Source organism: Harpia harpyja, chromosome 18, assembly GCF_026419915.1.
Source record: "Harpia harpyja isolate bHarHar1 chromosome 18, bHarHar1 primary haplotype, whole genome shotgun sequence".
Classification (NCBI taxonomy): Eukaryota; Metazoa; Chordata; class Aves; order Accipitriformes; family Accipitridae; genus Harpia; species Harpia harpyja.
Genome location: NC_068957.1, coordinates 210,431 through 227,220, shown reverse-complemented (window position 1 = coordinate 227,220; position 16,790 = coordinate 210,431). Strand labels below are relative to the sequence as shown.

Genomic DNA, 16,790 nt, shown 5'->3' with positions numbered 1-16,790 from the left:
GCATGGGCGCGCACAGGCACCGCCACCATGCACATACGTGTGCACGCTCCCACGCGCGTACAGGCACACACGGGCACGCACAGGCACCGCCACCATGCACATACAGGTTTACCGCTCACACAGGCACACGTACAGACGTGGATGAGCACACGTGTGCACCTCCCACATGAACACAGACAGGCACATGCATGGGCATGGGCAAGCACGGGCACAGCTGCCATGGCCATATGTGTGAACACAGGCACACATGCACAAGCATGCACATCCCAGGCATGGGAAAGCACATGCACCACATCCATTCACATATGTGCATATGGCCACACATGCATGGGCGAGCACACGCACTGACACCTCCACACACCTACTTGTACACACGCTCGCACATGCATGCAAACTGTATGAGCCGGCAACGTGCACTCGCGGCACAGAAAGCCAACCGTGTCCTGGGTGCATCACCAGAAGTGTGGCCAGCAGGTCGACGGGGGGGGGATTCTCCCCCTCTACTCCGCTCTGGTGAGACCCCCCTGGAGCTCTGCATCTGGCGCTGGGATCCCCAGCACAAGGAGGACGTGGACCTGTTGGAGTGGGACCTGAGGAGGCCACAGAAATGGTCTGAGGGATGGAACCCCTCTGCTAGAAGAAAGGCTGAGAGAGTTGGGGTTGTTCAGCCTGGAGAAGAGAAGGCTCCGCAGGGAGACCTTATTGTGGCATTTCAATAGGTAAAGGGGGCTTCTGAGAAAGACGGAGAGAGAGTTTTTACTACTGGATCAGGTTTCCCAGAGAAGCTGTGGATGCCCCATCCCTGGAAGTGTTCAAGACCAGGTTGAGGTTGAGCAATCTCATCTAGTGAAAGATGTCCCTGCCCACGGCGGGGGGTGGACCAGGTGGTCTTTGAAGGTCCCTCCCCACCCAAAACCTTCTGTGATTCTGTGGTGCACACACCCCCACAAAGGTGTATTTGTATGCTCTGGAGTGTGCATATGGGACTCACATGCATGTGTGCACACATGGGGCTGTGCCCCCAAACACACCTCCCTGGGCAGGAGAGAGGGTCTGGTCCCACTTTCCACCCTGCAATGTGCACGTGGCCCCAGCCCTGCAGTGTGGGGTGCCACGGCCCCCAGTGCCCAGCCCTCACCCACTGCTGCTCTGGGACCCCCATGCTGGCAGCCAGCCAGGCCCAGACAAGAGTCCCACATCCCCCCCAGACTGCAGCTCACCCCGTCACTGATGGGCCATGCCCAGGGGCAGGGGGCCTGGGGGTCCCTTGTCCCCTGCCTTGTGCAGGGCTTTGCCCTTTGGGCTGTAGTAAGTAGGGGGGGCAGGGGGACCTGCTGTGGGATTTGGACCTCCACATTTTGGGACTCTCCATTTCCCACGTGGGGCAGGGGGCCGGGGCGGTGGGCTTGGCTCTCAGTGAACCATCACTACCCCCCGCGTCCTCATCCTCCCCCAGCTCCTGGTCCCTCAGGACCAGGGGTGTGGGATACGGGGGGACAGACCAGGGATCTGTAAAATGGTGAGATTATAGTGATGGGGAGACAGACAACAGGGCCAGAGGCTACCCCAGTGTGTGTGGGTCCTGTCTGCACCTCCAGGAGACCAAGGAGCCCCGCAAGCTACAACGAGCCTGCTGGTCTGCAGCTCCCCTGGGGTCCCATGCAGGGATCCCCAGGATGCCCCACCCCACGGCCGCATCCAGCACCAGGCACTGAGGTCCCCGGTACCCAGCAGCCTGGGCGTGCCCCCATGCCCTGGGTCCATGGTCCTGCCTGGCAGCAGTGGGAGCTGCATGGAGAGACAAGTGGGTCTCAAAGGGGCCATGGGGCACAGCCACCTGCATGCATGAGTCCCCCTCCCCAGTGCGCCTGTGGTTATCTGTACACATGGGCTTGCACAAGTGGCCCTGCCCACACACACACTCACGCATTCACCCATGTGTGCTTACCTGTCTGTGCGTTTGCTCACCTGTGTGTGCGCACATGTGTGCATACATTCACACGTGCACATCACGTGCATGGACACATTCACCCACGTGTGTGTTCACTTGCATGTGCGGTCACTCACACTGGTGCTTGTGCTCCCCGGCATGGGGCTGTGCTCCTTCCTGTGCATGTGCACTCACATGCATGTGGATGCATTCACCCATGTGCGTGCATCTGTTCACCTGTGTGCACTGATGTGTGTGTGCCTGTATTCCCCCACGCAGCTGTGTGCTCACACTCAGCATGCTTTCAGCCATGCACCTACATGCTCCCATCTGTGCTCATGTGTTTAGTCCGGTGTGTGCTCACATACATTCACACACACCACCCCTGTGCACATGTGCTCACCTGCACGCGCATGGGCTCACCTGCAAGCATCCTCCCGTGTTTCCGCGCCAATGTGCGCGTGCATATGCTCCCACACATGTGCATGCACCCGCCGATGCGTGCCCATGCCCACCCACACGTGCGTGTGCTCACACATACCTGCACTCATGCACCCACGGGCAGGCGTGCGCACGCGTCCACCCCCGTCTGCGTGTGCTCTCACGCGTGTGCTTGTGCCACCCAGCGGCCGGCGCTGCCCTTGCACCGCGGCTCTCCCAGCCCTGCCCGGGGTCGTGGGGCTGCCAGGGGTGCACAGGGGGCCTGCGCTGCCCTGGCACGGGGAGAGGGTGCCAGGCCCTGCTCCGTGGTGCCCGGCTGGCACGCGGAGGCCCTGGGGCAGGCATTTGGCCAGCAAGGGGATGGTGGCCATGCCCACCCGCACCACCCTGCCGTGCTGGGGTGAACCAGGCAATGCAGAGCCAGCTCGGCAGCAGCAGCACTGCACCAACCCCCTGGGCACTGCCACCCCAACTGGGCCGCCCCCTCCCCGGTGCCACCCCAAAAGTTCCAGCAGCAATGTCATGGCTGTGAGTGCCAGGGACAACGCTACAACCGTCACCCAGGCATTGTGCCCCCTCCATGTGCCCCCTGGGGAAGGGTGCAGGCACTGCCCTCAGCCCTGACCCAGCCTGGTAGCAGTGGGTGTAGAAGACAACCCCCCCCCCCGCCCACGGCTGCATTCCAGGTGCCTGCAGTGCCACAGGGGCATTTGGGTCCCAAGAGCTTGCCAGGGTTTGGCTCACCTCAGCTGGAGCATCTCCCCCACAGCAGGTACCCACCAGCTCTGATGCCACTGGCTGGAGATGCAGGGACAAACCACGAGACACAACTCAGACAGTCGTGCAGCTGCCGCTGCTTCTTTACTGTGAGAGAGGCACAATGGCATGCAACAAGGCACAGGCACTGGCACCAGCACACTCCCCTGGCACGGTGACCTGCTGAGGGCTGCCGGCCCCCCCCCCGAGAGCAGCATGTCCCCCAGCTCCCAAAGGGTGCAGTCTTTGGTCCTAGCAGTGTCCCTGGGCAGGCACAGGGGGGTGGCTGAGATGGGGGGGCATGCAGGGCACCCCAGTCCTGCCAGGCACCATCCCACGGTAGGGCCAGGTATGTGTGGGGAGTGGAGTGTTCAAGAGGCTGGGAGGGTCCATGTTGGGAGCAGTCACGCAGGGAGGATGCTGCAGTGACAAGCGGGCAGGTATGGGCGCTGCCAGCACCCTGGGGCTGGGCTGCCTAGCTGTGGCCACCCCCAAAGGTGCTGGGGACCATCCTGCTTCCCCAAAATGCTTCCCCCCTGCCCCACCCCAAGCTGCTGCTGGTTGCATGAAACCCCTGTGCAAAATCAGCATCAAGGCGCCTGCCCACCCCGTGGGGACAGACAGACAGCAGGAGGGTGACCCAGCGTGAGGCTGAAGTGCTAGCTAGGGCTGCTGCAGCACAGAGGAGGGGAACAGGTACTCCGTTTTGTCCTTAGTGTGGTTTTTCCTCTATTAATCCCTCCTGGTGCTGATGAAGAGGCTGGAGGCGAGGGCTGGATGAGGCTGGGTGGTCCCCATGCCCACAGCGCTGGTGGCAAGGGGTACCCACAGACCCTGGTCTACTGCTCCCAGCACCCCATCCCCTGGCAGGGCACTATACCGGGGCACCCACTGCAGTGTCCCCCGGGAGAGGGGTCCACAGCACCTGTCTTGGCCCCCCTCGGTGCCTTGGGCCGGCAGGGAGGGGGTTAAGGACCTGCTGGCCAGGGCCATTGTTTTGGACACAATACAGAGGAAGAGGATGCTGGGGCCGAAATTCCTCCAGCTCCCACCGGACAGATGGACAGAGCTGGACAAATAGACATGATGGAGGACAACGATGGTTTAACCCTTCCAGGCACTGCATAGGGATGCCTCAGGGCACCCTGGAGGGTGTTTAAGGCATGCACTGCAGCACCAGCTGCGGGACAGGCACTGGTGTGCAGGACAAGGTGGAAGGACTCCCACAGGCACAGAAAGACCCGGGGCTGGGAGGGGCTGGCAGGATCTGTCCATCTGGTCCTGCTTGGCCACTGGATGCTGGGTGGCTGTAGAGCCCAGCGCAGCTCTGTGGCATGACCCCTGCTGCCAGCGCCTGGGCTGGCACCCCCTCCCCTGCTCGGTAAACCAGAAAAATAAATAAAAGGCAGGGGCTGGACAGACAGACAGACGCAGGGAGAGCCCCCAGGGGGCTGGATCCGCTTTGGCAGCAAGCTGGGCCACGGCCAGGGTCCCGAGGGGAGGCCGGGCAGGGGGCTAGCAGCCTTTGGGGACCTGGCCAAGGCTCTCACGCAGACACCGGAGCTGCTCCTGGCCCAGCTTGATCTTCTCCTCCAGCTCCCGCTGCTCAGCGATGAGGGCTGACTTCATCTTGACGAAGTGCTGGTAGTCCTGGAGGTGCTCGGCGGGCAGGTACCGCGCCACCATGGCGCCCACCGCCTCCTCCCGCCGCCCCACGTGCTCCTTCAGCTCCTTGGCGTCCTCCAGCTGCGCCACCAGCAGCCGCTGCTTCTCCCGCAGGGCCACCTGTGGGCGAGACTGGCAGTGTTGGTGGGGAGTCCCGTGCCCCGACGGCCCGCGGGTGCTCCCCTGACCTGGGCCCACCTTGTCCTCGGTGGGGGCGTGCGGCCCCAGGCTGCCCAGGGCGGTCTCCACCCTGGCCAGGCGCCCCGAGAGGGAGAGCAGGAGGTTGACCACCTTGTCCAGGTCACCCACAAAGAGGCGGTACTTGTCGAACTCCCCCGGGGTGCAGAGGGCTTGCAGACGGGCAGCCACATCCTCACCCAGCGCCCCGTTGGCACTGATGTCCTCCTGCAGCCCCCGCTGTGCCTCCCGCAGCACCGCCAGCTTGCGGCTCAGGCTCTCGATCAGCTGCAGCTGCCGGAGGGAAGGGTCAGGGGCAACTCGGGCCACCCCTTGTTGGGACTGGGGGACTGGCACATGGGTGCAGGGGTGCCACGCTGCACTGGGCCCCACAGACCATGACCATCTGGCAACGCCCCTGGTTCCCATGAGCTACCAGCAACGCCCCCGCTCCCTGCGAGCATCTAGCAATGTCTCAGACACTGTGAGCATACCGCAAGGCCCCCAGTTCCCATGACACCCAGTGATGCCCCTGGTCCCTGTGAGCATCTGGCAACGCTCCTGGTTCCCACAAGCATCCGGCGACACTCCCAGGCCCCTCAAGCACCCAACAATGCCCCTGCTCCTTGCAGGCATCTGGCAACGTCCCAGCCCCTGTGAGAATCCAGCAATGCCCTTGGTCCCTGCAAGCACCCAGCGATGTCCCTGGTGCCCGTGAGCATCCGGCAATGTCCCTGGTGCCCATAAGCAACCAATGATGCCCCAGTCCCTGTGGGCATCTGGCAAAGCCCCCGGTCCCCGCGAGCACCTGGCGATGGCAGTGGGGAACCCCAAGGGCATCATCCCCAGCAGCGCCCACTTTACCTTCTTTTCCACCAGCTCGTGGTCCACCTCCTCCTCCTCATCCTCCGAGCTCCCCTCCACCACCTCTGGCAGCTCCTTCACCTTGCCAAGCGGCTCAGCTTTGCCCGCTGCCACGCCATAATATGCTGGGTAGGAGGTGGAGCTGGCAGTGCTCCCGGGGGGCGGCGAGATGGGCTCGAAGCCCTGCCTGTGGGGACAGGGGCTCAGTGCCGGGGGCGGCGGGGTGCAGCCTGTCCTCGGCACAGTGCCCGGTGCCGCGCCAGCCCTACCTGTCCTGCGCCAGGGCCTCCAGGCGCCAGTCCTGCTGGAAACGCTCCTGCCAGGCCTGCCGCTCCCCCACCACCAGCAGCTCACCCATCAGCTCGGTGGTGGTGCCGAAGGGGGCCAAGGGGGCCAGGATGCTGGCCAGGGAGCGGTCCCTGCCCGCCACGTCCCACAGCAGCTCCTCCGAGTCCACGCGGCAGGGCTGGGGCTGACCCCCCTGGCAGCTTGCCCCCTCCGCTGCTCCGGGGCTGGGCTTGGGTGCCTCCGGGGTGGCGGGGCCAGGGCCACCATGCAGGGGCAGGGAGCACTCACCCACCCCGCGGGGGCCGGCCCAGCCCCGCTCCTGGTTCCGACCGAGCCTTTGGGGCTGCTCCTCCATCTCCCAGGGGTGCTTCACCTTCGGCCGCTCCTCCCCGGCCCCCACTGCCCTGCTGACACCCAGCCAGGGGCACCCACGTCAGCTCCCTTGCCCGCCCGTGGGGGATGGGGACACGCAGGGCCATGCCCGCCCCAGGGAAAGAGGTCAGGGACATCCCCCACCCCGAGAAAACCCCACAGCCTGTCCCAAGTGGTGGATTAGGATGCTCCGACGCAGGGTTCAAAGGGCCACATGGCCCCAAAAGCCACCCCGTGCCCAGGCTGTGCCCACAGCCTTGCTCCCACCCACCCCCATGCCGCAGCAGCACTTGCCTGCAAATATCAGCAGTGCCAGGATCAGGCTCGGACGTCCTGCGGAGTGATCCGGAGGGGTCGGATCGGGGCCAAGCACCCAGTGGGGCGGGGGGGCGAGCAGCATGCCCCCGGGACCGGCCCCCCTGCTCGCCAGTGAGGCTCTGTGACCGCTCGCGCACAGCCTCAGCAATGCTGCGGGTCGGCACGGGGGCGGTGGTGAAGGCAGAGCCGTGCCCGGAACCATTCCGTAGGTGCTGGGATGTGCGGCGCTGCCTGTACTTCTCCCAGTTGGGGGGAGGTGGGCGGGGAGGTGGAGGGCCCTTCTTTTTGGGAACGCCAGGGGGATCCAGCTTGGCACGGAGAAGGTCCCTCCGGTCAAGGTCCCTCTGGTTGCGGCCCCGGGGGCTGACAGGCTCCAGGTTGAGGTGGCTCTCGGAGAAGGCCCTGCCCCGCAGCGGGCGGTGCAGGGGGTCCGGGGGGCTCTCGGGGGAGCGGGCCAGGCGGTCGCCATCCCACGAGAGATCGTGCGTGGATGTGGCCCGGTAGCAGGACGGCCACTCCGGCTCGGCGGTCTCAAAGCAGGGGTGGAAGGGGCCGAGCCTTGGGAAGCCCGGTTGATAGCGGGAGAGCTCGCTGGGGAGAGAAGGGGGCACCCGTCCCCCCCAGTCACCCCCCCAGCAGCTCACGTCCACCCCTGCCTCAGTTTCCCCAGCTGGACTCACCCACCCCCACTGGTGGGGAAAGCCCGGGCTCTCCTGGTGCCTCCGCACTGGGCACAGCCCCCTGCAGATGCCCCCAGCCCTCCAGGGATGGGTAAGGAGGGACCCCACCCCACCATGGGCACCTCCTCACACCCCCAGGCCCCACTTGCCCAAGGTGGCAGGCACCCCCACTTCGCAGGGCACAGCACAGCTGTGGCCGGGGCGTTAAGGGAGGCACGTTGTACATCACCAACCAAAACCACAGCAGTCCCCACACCTCACTGGCAGAGGTCCCCACCGAGGGGCATGCACATCCCGGCACCTGGCGTGGGCTCACCTGATGGACTGGCTGGCTTTCCTCGTTATCGCAGGTGGTTCCCACTCATCCAGAGGAAATTCCTGCGTGGGGGAAGGAGGAGGAGTGTGAAAGCAGGGCCAAGCGTCCCCCTCCCCAGCACCACCCGACCCATCCCCATCCAGGTGCAGCAGGCATGCAGGGGGTTGGCAGGGCCCCTGGTGGGCACAGTACCCCCCCACCCCAACCCAGGGTCATGCTCCAGGGGTGCGGGGTGGTGCCTGTGCTGCTCGCCAGCACAGTCTCAGGGGGTCACTCACCGGGGCAAAAGCTCTCCGGGGGGGCCAGGCGTCGCTCTCCTCCCGCCCAGGGCGGGGGGCCGGGCAGCAGCAGTCAGGGCAGCGCGCCCAGGGCTGGGGGTGGCAGCGGCAGGCGTGGCCACGGGGCAGCGGCAGGGGGCACAGGTCCCCCCCACAGTAGCGGCAGGGCTCAGGGCGCAGGGGAACCCCGTAAGGGTAGGACAAGCCCCGCAGGTACTCCAGCTCCCCTGGCCTCCCCAGCGGCTTGTAGCAGGGGGGCTGCTCCCGGCAGCACTCGGCGTAGGGGCCAGCAGAGCCAGGGCGGCCAGGCGAGGGCGGGCCGTACGGCTGGTCCACGGAGAGGCGGCGAGCGTCCCGGCGCTCAGGGCCGGGGGGCTGGAAAGCACCAGGATCACCCACCGGGGGCTTGCCATGCCGGGGCGGTGCTGGCCGGCTGCTCTCCTCGAAGAACCGGCGGCGGTCGGCGAAGGGCAGGAGGACAGCCTCATCGCTGCCCTGTGGCGGAGAGCTGGGGTCCACCGGCCCCTGGCCATAGCCCTCCAGCTCACGGGGGCTGGGCGAACGCTGCGGCTGCAGCTTGCGCTCCGGGGACCAGCGCCAGCGGCCCCGGCCTGTTGGCATCACCTGCTCGGGGGATGGGGGCCCTTTGGGGACTGGCAGCGGGTCAGGGGTGGGGATGCCCCGGTCCCCTGAGCGGCCGGGGTTCCTGCCATCCTCGCTTGGCGTGGGGCTGAGACGCTCAGCGGGGGCACGGGGTCCCTCTGCCGGCACGCTGCCCTCGGGGGACTCCTCCGCCTCCTCCACCGGCTCCTCACCAGGCGGCGGGGCGCCGGGACCCCTGCTCTTCTGCAGCTGGGCCTTGCGTCGCTGGATCTCATTGCGCAGGCTGGTGGCGAAGCGGTCGCTGCGGCGGCGCATCTGAGCGGAGCGGTGGGGAGGACCCCCAGCCCGCCGACCCCCCGCCCGGCTCTCCTCCTGCACCGGCCCCTCGGTGCTGCGCGCTGGGCTGGCCCCCTGCCTGTCTGGCCCACAGGCTCGCTGCAGGTCGGGGCAGCAGCGGCAAGGCAGCAGGCGGCAGCATGGCTCTGGGCAGAGGGGGGGGTCCTGGGTGGCCCCTGCAGCCCCCGGCCGGCTGTCCTCAGGGTGCAGCGGGGAGAGGGTCCAGCGGTGCCCATCGGGGGCCGGCGAGGCTCGCCCACTACCAGTGCCCACCTGGAGGGAGCGGAGCTGGGAGGCCAGCAGCTGCTCGGGAGCACTGTGCCGGTGCGGTGCGTGGCCCTTGAGAGGGGACAGCAACGGGTCGTCACCTGCTGCCACGGCATCCGGCACTCTGTGCACACCACCTTCCGGGTACAGCCGATCGCCAGGCTCTGTGCTTTCCCCCAGGAGTGGCTCGGCCGGGCACCGGTCCGGGTGGGAGCTCAGCATGTAATACTGGTCGGCAGAGAGACGGTCCTTCATGGGGTGCGGTGCCGGCGTCCTCCTGCCCACCGCCTCCATCTCCCCATCCCGCTGGCAGAGGAAGGTGTCGGAGATCCACCGGCCCTTGGCATGCAGCATGTCCGCCGACGCTGACGCCCGGCGCCTATCCCCTCCGCCAGCCGGGGCTGCCCGCAGGCTGTCCCTCCTGACAGGGGGCTGGGGGGGCACAGGCGCTCGCCAGGCGTCGGGATGCCGGCTGGCGGGTGGCTCAGTGCCAGTGGTCAGGTAGCGCCCGTCAGGGGGCTTGCAGGGGCCTGGGAGGGCAGAGTCGACAGAGGTGGCCTCCTCGGGGCGGAGGGAGAGGGCGCAGTCAGAGGCGATGGAGCTGGCAGAGAAGGAGCTGTACGCTGAGTCCCGCTTGCTGTGGTACATGCCCTGGTCAACGGGTGAGGGGTCCCCTTCATAGTAGGCCTGGCCGGGCTGGTCCAGGCTCTCCATGCTCCCGATGGAGCTGCTCCGGTCGGTGCTGCAGTGCCGGGACAGCGGGTTCCACTGCAGGGACAGCTCGCTGCCGCCCGGCCCCACGCCGGCGTTAGGGGCGCCTGCCGCCCCCTGCCCAGCTCCCTGCCAGCCCCTCCGATGGGCGTGAGATCCTGGGGAGCCAACACCCCACCACCACACACACACCCCCCCCCGGGACAGGGGGGCACAGGCCGGCACAGCCCCAACCCGCCCTTCAGCCGTGGGTCTGGGGGCAGCACGAAGGCTGCCCCGGCACTGGCAGCAGGAGCAAGCACAGGGACACAGGGCGTGCGTGGCTCCAGCCACTCGGGACCTGCCCGCTCTGGCGGTGGGGGGGGGGCACTGGGACTCGGCAGCTCCTGGCCGGCTCCAGCGGAGCCACCGCCCCTTCCTGCCGGGAACCGGCTAGTAAACAGGCAGGGGAAAGGGCAGCGCGGCAGCAGGACGCGGGGGGATGCCCGACAGCGGCATGGGGCAAGCGAGCGAGCTTGCACCCTCCCCTCCCTGACCCAAGAGGGTGCCCCATCCGCCCCCTCCCCTTGCTCGGTCCCATGGGTGCCCCCGGGGGTGGGTCGGGGGTCTCACCTGACATCACACCCTGAGGGCCAGGAGAGGCTGAAGGCGTCAGCGGGGCAGTGCATGGCAGGGGCGTCGGGGCGGCTTTCGGCGAGCTTGGCCACGTGCCAGGAATGGGGCCGGAGGACGGGCACGCTCCTCCTGCCAAGAGCAACAGCGGGAGAGGACAAGAATGGGGAGGAAGCCGGGCCGAGGAACCGGGGCTGAAGTCACTTCCTACGGGGCTTCCTGTCCCCCCCAGGCCAGTGCTCGCCTGAGGGGGACGACGGCGAGGAGGGTCCAGCCCTGCCAGCACCCGGCACCGGGCAGGGGGATCCCACAGTTCCCCCCCGGTGCCAGGGCTCCCCTGTCTGTGGCATCCCTGCTGCCAGCATCAACAAGGGACCAAGGACATGGCCCCAGCGCAGCCCCACGGGCAATGCCCTGGCAAGGCAAGGGTCTCTGCTGGGACTGGACCAGCTCTGTGGGCATGCCAAGGGACCCTAGGGCCACATCCGTGTCCCCACTGCAAGCCTGACCTTCCCCCCTTGTTCCTTGGTCCCTCAGCATCTGCAGCAAGCGCCGGCCACATCGCATCCCCAGGGAGCGGTCCTGTGCCAGGCCCTGTCCCACTCCCCATGCCAGGCAGCCAGTCCCCATGCCATCGCACACGCAGGCAGCGATATCCAGTGCCACCACACAGACATACGGGCAGATGCCACCTCCTGTAACCCCCAAGTATCCGGTGCTGCCCCAGCATCCACCGGGTGGGCAGGGCGGGTGGCAGGGATGAGCTGTGGGGTCAGCACAGGGGTCCCTCCCCCCCCCCCGAGCCCTCAAACTCACCATGGATGATGCTGAGCCCCAGCACAGCCCCGTGGCACCCTGTGCCCTGCGCTGCTCCAGCCCCTGGGTGCTGCTGGAGCTGGAGCCCGGTCGGGATGCAGCCAGGGAGTGGATGCAGGTCGGGGCGGGGGGGGGTGATGGACACGACTGCAGGGCCCAGCCCTGCCTCTCCTTCCTTTCCCAGGCCCGCAGCACGCAGGCAGGCAGGAAGGGAGAGGAGCGGCCACACTCGAGGATACCGCCCAGCAAGGGGGTGGCGAGCCCGCCACACTACCCCAGCTCTGCTGGTGGCACACCGGGTTGGGGAACCCCCACTCACCATGGGGTGCTGGCAGCCATGGTGGGGCTGCCCCCAACCCGTCCCAGCACAGGGCACCTCCAGGCTGGGCTGGAGACAGGGACACCACCAGGCTCCAGCCAGTCCCCCGAGCAGGTGAAGCCTCCCCGCCCTTGACACCACCACCCCCTCTGCGCCCCCCACCCGCAGTGCTGCCAACCTGCGGACGATCATCTTCAGGGTACGGTAGGAGCCCTTGATGAGGATCAGGGCCTCCTGGCGGGACCCATACAGCGGCGTCCCGCTGATGTTCACCAGCTCATCGCCCGGCTGCAGCCGGCGGGACAGCGCGGCCTTGCCCCCGTCCTCCACCTGGGCAACAAAGAGGGGCGTCAGGGGGGAGCACGGCCCGCCAGAACACCCCGGGGGGTGTGCTGCTGCCGCCAGGTGCCAGGGGAGAAAGAGGCTTCGGAAAGGGGCTGCCTGCGCCCTGGGCACCACGGAGGAATCTGCGGCGCCGGGCTCCCCCCCTGTCCTGGTCACATGAATTTCTGAGCGAGGAAAGGGCATCGGGGGGGGGGGAGAAGAAAAATGTCCCGTCCCAGCAGATTCCCCCGCAGGCGCGGGCAGCACAAGGGCCCTTTGTCCAGCGCGGATGCCAGCCCCCCGCCACTGGTCCCAGCCCCACATCGGCCCTGCCCGGGCATCCGCGGTTATTTCGATGCCTGAAGGATGCCATCGTGCCATGTGCGCCCAGGGGAGCCAACAGCAAGGGAACCACTGAGGTGTGCCTGGCCCTGGCACATGCCTACCCCATCCTGGCACCCATGGCCGAAATGAGCCTAGTACCCCATACCACCACAGCTTGGAGGACACAGGGCCATGGTGCTGCCAGCACGGAGGGGCCCCAGCCCGTCCCCTCTGCCCCAGCAGGTAGGTACAGCACGGGCAGCCCTGGGATGAGCAGTGCCCAGCCGGGGCAGGCAAAGCGCCTGGTGCTGGCACTGATGTCTGCCCATCCTGCTGCTCCTGATGGCCGGGGATTGCCATGCCCAGCACCTCACACCGCAGGGCTGGCAAGTGAGCCCGGCTGCTGGGCTGCGTGGTGGCAGTGGCACAGGGCATGCAGGTGTGTGGGGCAGGACCTGGGGTGCCCCATGCCCAGTGTGGATGTGGAGCCAGACCTGGCCAAACCCTACAGCCAACCTTAGGGTGACGGGCCAAGCTGGCCTGGCCCCGTGCCGGGGCTCCTGCGCCCACCCTGCCTGTGGGCTCCTCACCCCGCCCTGCCATTCCTGGCCTGACGGAAAAATGAGCTCTGCCCGCAGTGCCCGCAACGCGAGCTCTGCCCACAGTGCCCGCAACGCGAGCTCCGCAGCACAGCCTGGGTGGCGGCCAGGCCCCAGTGCCACGGCTCCCCAGCAGGCTGGCCACCACGCACATGCCAGGCAGGGCTCAGGGGGCATCCTGCTGCCCATGGGCGACACAGCACCTGGGGGAGCCAGGCAGGGACAGCCAGGCCTCCTGCCCAGCCCGGCACTGCCCCATGGCTCAGTTGTGCCCAGCACCCCACAGCTCTCCCATTTTTTGGGGGACCTGGGGATTGCAATGCCATGCCCAGGCTGGGCACAGCCCAATGCGCCTGCCTGTGCAGGCAGGCTGCCCTTCCACCCAGGAGTTGGCTGTGGGGCTGCCTTCCTGGCACTGGCCCCCAGCTGCCTGCAAGGGCTCCCAGTCCCACCATGCACTTGCTGGAGCACCCGGGTTTAACCCCTGCCACGCTGCTGCCCACCACCGGGCAGCTCTGGCAGAGCAGGCAGGCAGGGCAGGCTGCACCTTCACCCCAGTCTTCTGCCCAGCCACGTGCCCACCCTGTCCTGCCTGCCACAGCCACGGGGCTGAGTCAGTGGTGACACGTCCTCCCCCGGTGCAGGACACCACCAGGGCTGCACCCACGTATGGGCCACCACACGCGCCGGGATGGACACAGCTTAGCCCTGGCATCACTCACCAGGAGCTAAATTTGGCACAAACAGCCCCTTGTTCTGCCTTCGCCACCACTGAAGTCAGCACTGGCAGCCAAACCTCGCTGCCTGCTGCCCTGCCTGGCCAGGCCAGCCCCGGGCACTTCCCCAACACCACCCCTGGTGTTCACTCTGGGCCCTAATGGTGGGCACCAGCTGGCTCACACGAATATCTGCCTGCCCCAGGAGAGACTTGTCTTAGAAGCAGTCACAGCAACAGCAGTGCCTGAGCTGTGCCCACCCTGCCCCACGCAGACCTCCCTCCTTGCCCCTGATGTACCCAGGGGGCCCTGTGCCAGGGGGCCCTCAGCAGCCCCATGGAGGGCCTGGAGCCCACACCAGCCCCACCGTGGGACTCTGTCACAGGAAGGGATCCCGCCTGGAGTGGGCTCAGAGGCCAAACTGTGTCACCGAGTGCCGAGACCCCCTTCCCCTTTCCGGCGCGGGGCCCAGGGCCCCCCGCGCTGCAGGCGGGGGCTGCCCCCTCCCTACACGGGCCGGGACGCACACACCTCGGCCCGGCCGCAGCGGCGGCGGAGCGGGCGCCCCGGGGGACCCTCCCCTGAATGCACAGAGCGCTGGAACAAGCCCCCTTTGTCTGCAGAGCACACGCGGCGGCAGCGGCACGGCCGGGGGGGTGGGGGGGCCGGCACCCCCCGGCCCACAAGGACACCCTCCCCCCCCCCCCATTCTCAGCAGCGGTGGGGACTATCCCCTGCTGCCCCCCCCATCCCCTCCTCCAGGAGCCGGCGGACCCACCGGGACCCACCGCCCCGAGGCCCTGCAGCAGGTCGGGGGGTGGGCGGCGGCCCCCCCCCGGCAGGGCCCCGGCTCCCACCCGCCGGTGGTGCCACCCCAGGGCGCAGGGCAGGGACCGGAGCCACTCTTCCAGCTCCCCCAGCCAGACCACGCTGCCCGCGTCCCGGCGCGGGGCGTGGAGGGCCCCGGGGGGGGGGCAGGCAGCCCGGCTCGGGACAGTGAGGCAGCCCTGGGGCCGCGGCGTAGCCCGGCCCGCCAGCACCGTGGCCCCGGCAGGACGGTGGCACCGGGCGGGCAGGCGGCCAAACCGCCCGGTGACAGGGGCTGGGCCGGGCACGGCGGGGGGACGGGGCGCTGGGGCACCCCCGGCTGCTGCCCGGCTTCCAGCGCGCTTCCCGGGAGGGCGATGCCCCAGCGGGGCCACGGGAACCGGCGACCCCCTCCGCGGCGGGACGTCGCGGCCGTGGGGCCCCACCCGCGCGCTCCCCGCTCCCGGCTGCGGAAGGGACGCGGGCGGCCGGGCCCTGCGCCTGCCCCGCTCGGCACCGCACCCCGACACCAGCCCCCCCGTCCCGGGCATGGCCCTGCCCAAGCGTTTCGGGGACGCCGGGACGGGACGAGGCGGACTCCGGTCCCACCCGCCGTGGCCCCCAACGTCCCCGCAGAGCCCGGTCCCGGGGGTGCCCGTGGGCGCGGCACCCGCGGGTGGGCACACAAAGGGGGGCTGCCCGGCTGCGCCGCGGGGGGACGGGACCGGGGGGGACGTGGGGGCCGCCCCCGCCGCCAGCCCAACGGATGTGCCGGAGGAATTTCTTCCTGCCGCCGGGCCTGGGCTGTCCCTCCGCCCCCTCGGCCCCCTCGGCCCCCGCTCCCACTCTCCCTCGCGGCTCGGGGTGGTGGGTCGCGGGGGGACGTGGATGCGGGTGACGGCCCCGACCCCGCCCCGCCGCGCCGGGACACGCGACCCCACGGCCAGGACTCCCCGCGCCGCCGCGCACCGAGTGTCCCCCCCGTCCCGCGCCCCGCTACGGGTCGGAGGCCCCTCGCGGGGGAACGCCGCGGAGCCCACGCGGGACCGCGCCCGGCGGCGCCTACCTTGGAGACGATGAGGGGCTCGCCGTGCTCCAGCCCGCCGCGCAGCGTGAAGCCCCAGGGCGCGCCCCCCTGCAGCTGCACATGCACGTACTGGGGGGCGCCGGGCCGGCCCTCGGCCCGCTCCATGGCCGCTATCGCTGCTGCTACCCCCCCATCCCGGCCCGGCCCGGCCCGGCCCCGCACGGCGGAGGAAATGACACCCCCGCCCGCCCGGGCTGAGCGGCGCGGAGCCCAGCGGCGGGGCGGGGCGGGGCCGGCCCGGCACCGGGGCTGCTCCGCCGCTGCCAATGAGGCGCGGGGGGACGGCGGCGATCGGCTCGGCACGGCTCGGCAGGGCAGGACACGGCTCGGCGCAGCTCGGCATGCCACGGCTCAGCACAGCTCATGGCACAGCTTGGCATGGCTCAGCTCATGGCATGGCTCGGCACACAATGGCACAGCACAGCACCACGCTACTCAGCTCAGCTTGGCTTGGCACGGCATGGCTCGGCCCAGGGACGTACACTGCACTGCTTGGCGCTGCTTGGCTCAGCTTGGCATGGCCCAGCCAGCATGGTTCGACTCAGTGCAGCTCAGCCCAGCATGGCATGACATGGAGGGCTGGCACAGTTCAGTTCAGCACGGCACAGCACAGCTCGGCACAGCACAGCTCGGCTCGGCACAGCACAGCTCAGCCCAGCACAATTTGGCTCAGCTCAGCATAGGATGGCAATGGGGCCAGCATTGGTTGGCTGGCCCAGCATGGCTTGGCGCAGCATGGTTCAGTGCAGCATAGCTGGGTTGGCACGTTCTGGCTTGGCCCAACTCAGCATGGCACAACACGGGGCTGGCACGGTTCAGTTCGGTACAGCATGGCCTGGCCTGGCTTAGCTTGGCCTGGCACTGTTCAGCACTGTACAACCCAGTTTGGCCCAGCACAATATGGTGCCGCCAGGGACCAGCACCATTAGGGCCAGCTCAGCACAGCTCAGCCAGGCACAGCTCAGCTTAGGACAGCTCAGCCCAGCATGGCAGTGCGGTGTGGCCGGTAGTTTGCCAGTGCTCACATGAGTGCGAGGGGGTGCCTGCTCAGGTGGCAGTGGGGTGATGCAGCACCTGCCACAGCTCCCCAGGGCAGGAGGCTCCTTGCAGCACCCCACCCCAGCAATCACGCTGGCGGCCTGAGCCCCGCTGCCTGCGGGCGAGCACACGCTGCTGGCTCCTGT

At 68.5% G+C, this 16,790-nt stretch overlaps 1 protein-coding gene across 1 annotated transcript; it reads right to left on the bottom strand.

Annotated features, from left to right (window-relative positions):
- Positions 1 to 3,205: 3,205 nt before the first annotated feature.
- SHROOM4 (shroom family member 4) lies at positions 3,206 to 15,817 on the bottom strand. The gene is given in 12 exon segments (XM_052813758.1): positions 3,206 to 4,912; positions 4,991 to 5,263; positions 5,834 to 6,020; positions 6,103 to 6,525; positions 6,788 to 7,402; positions 7,808 to 7,869; positions 8,086 to 10,033; positions 10,615 to 10,746; positions 11,431 to 11,466; positions 11,468 to 11,605; positions 11,928 to 12,079; positions 15,586 to 15,817. Coding segments are annotated over 12 exon segments (4,362 nt in total). The 5' UTR covers positions 15,712 to 15,817; the 3' UTR covers positions 3,206 to 4,642.
- Between the last annotated feature and the right edge of the window lie 973 nt (positions 15,818 to 16,790).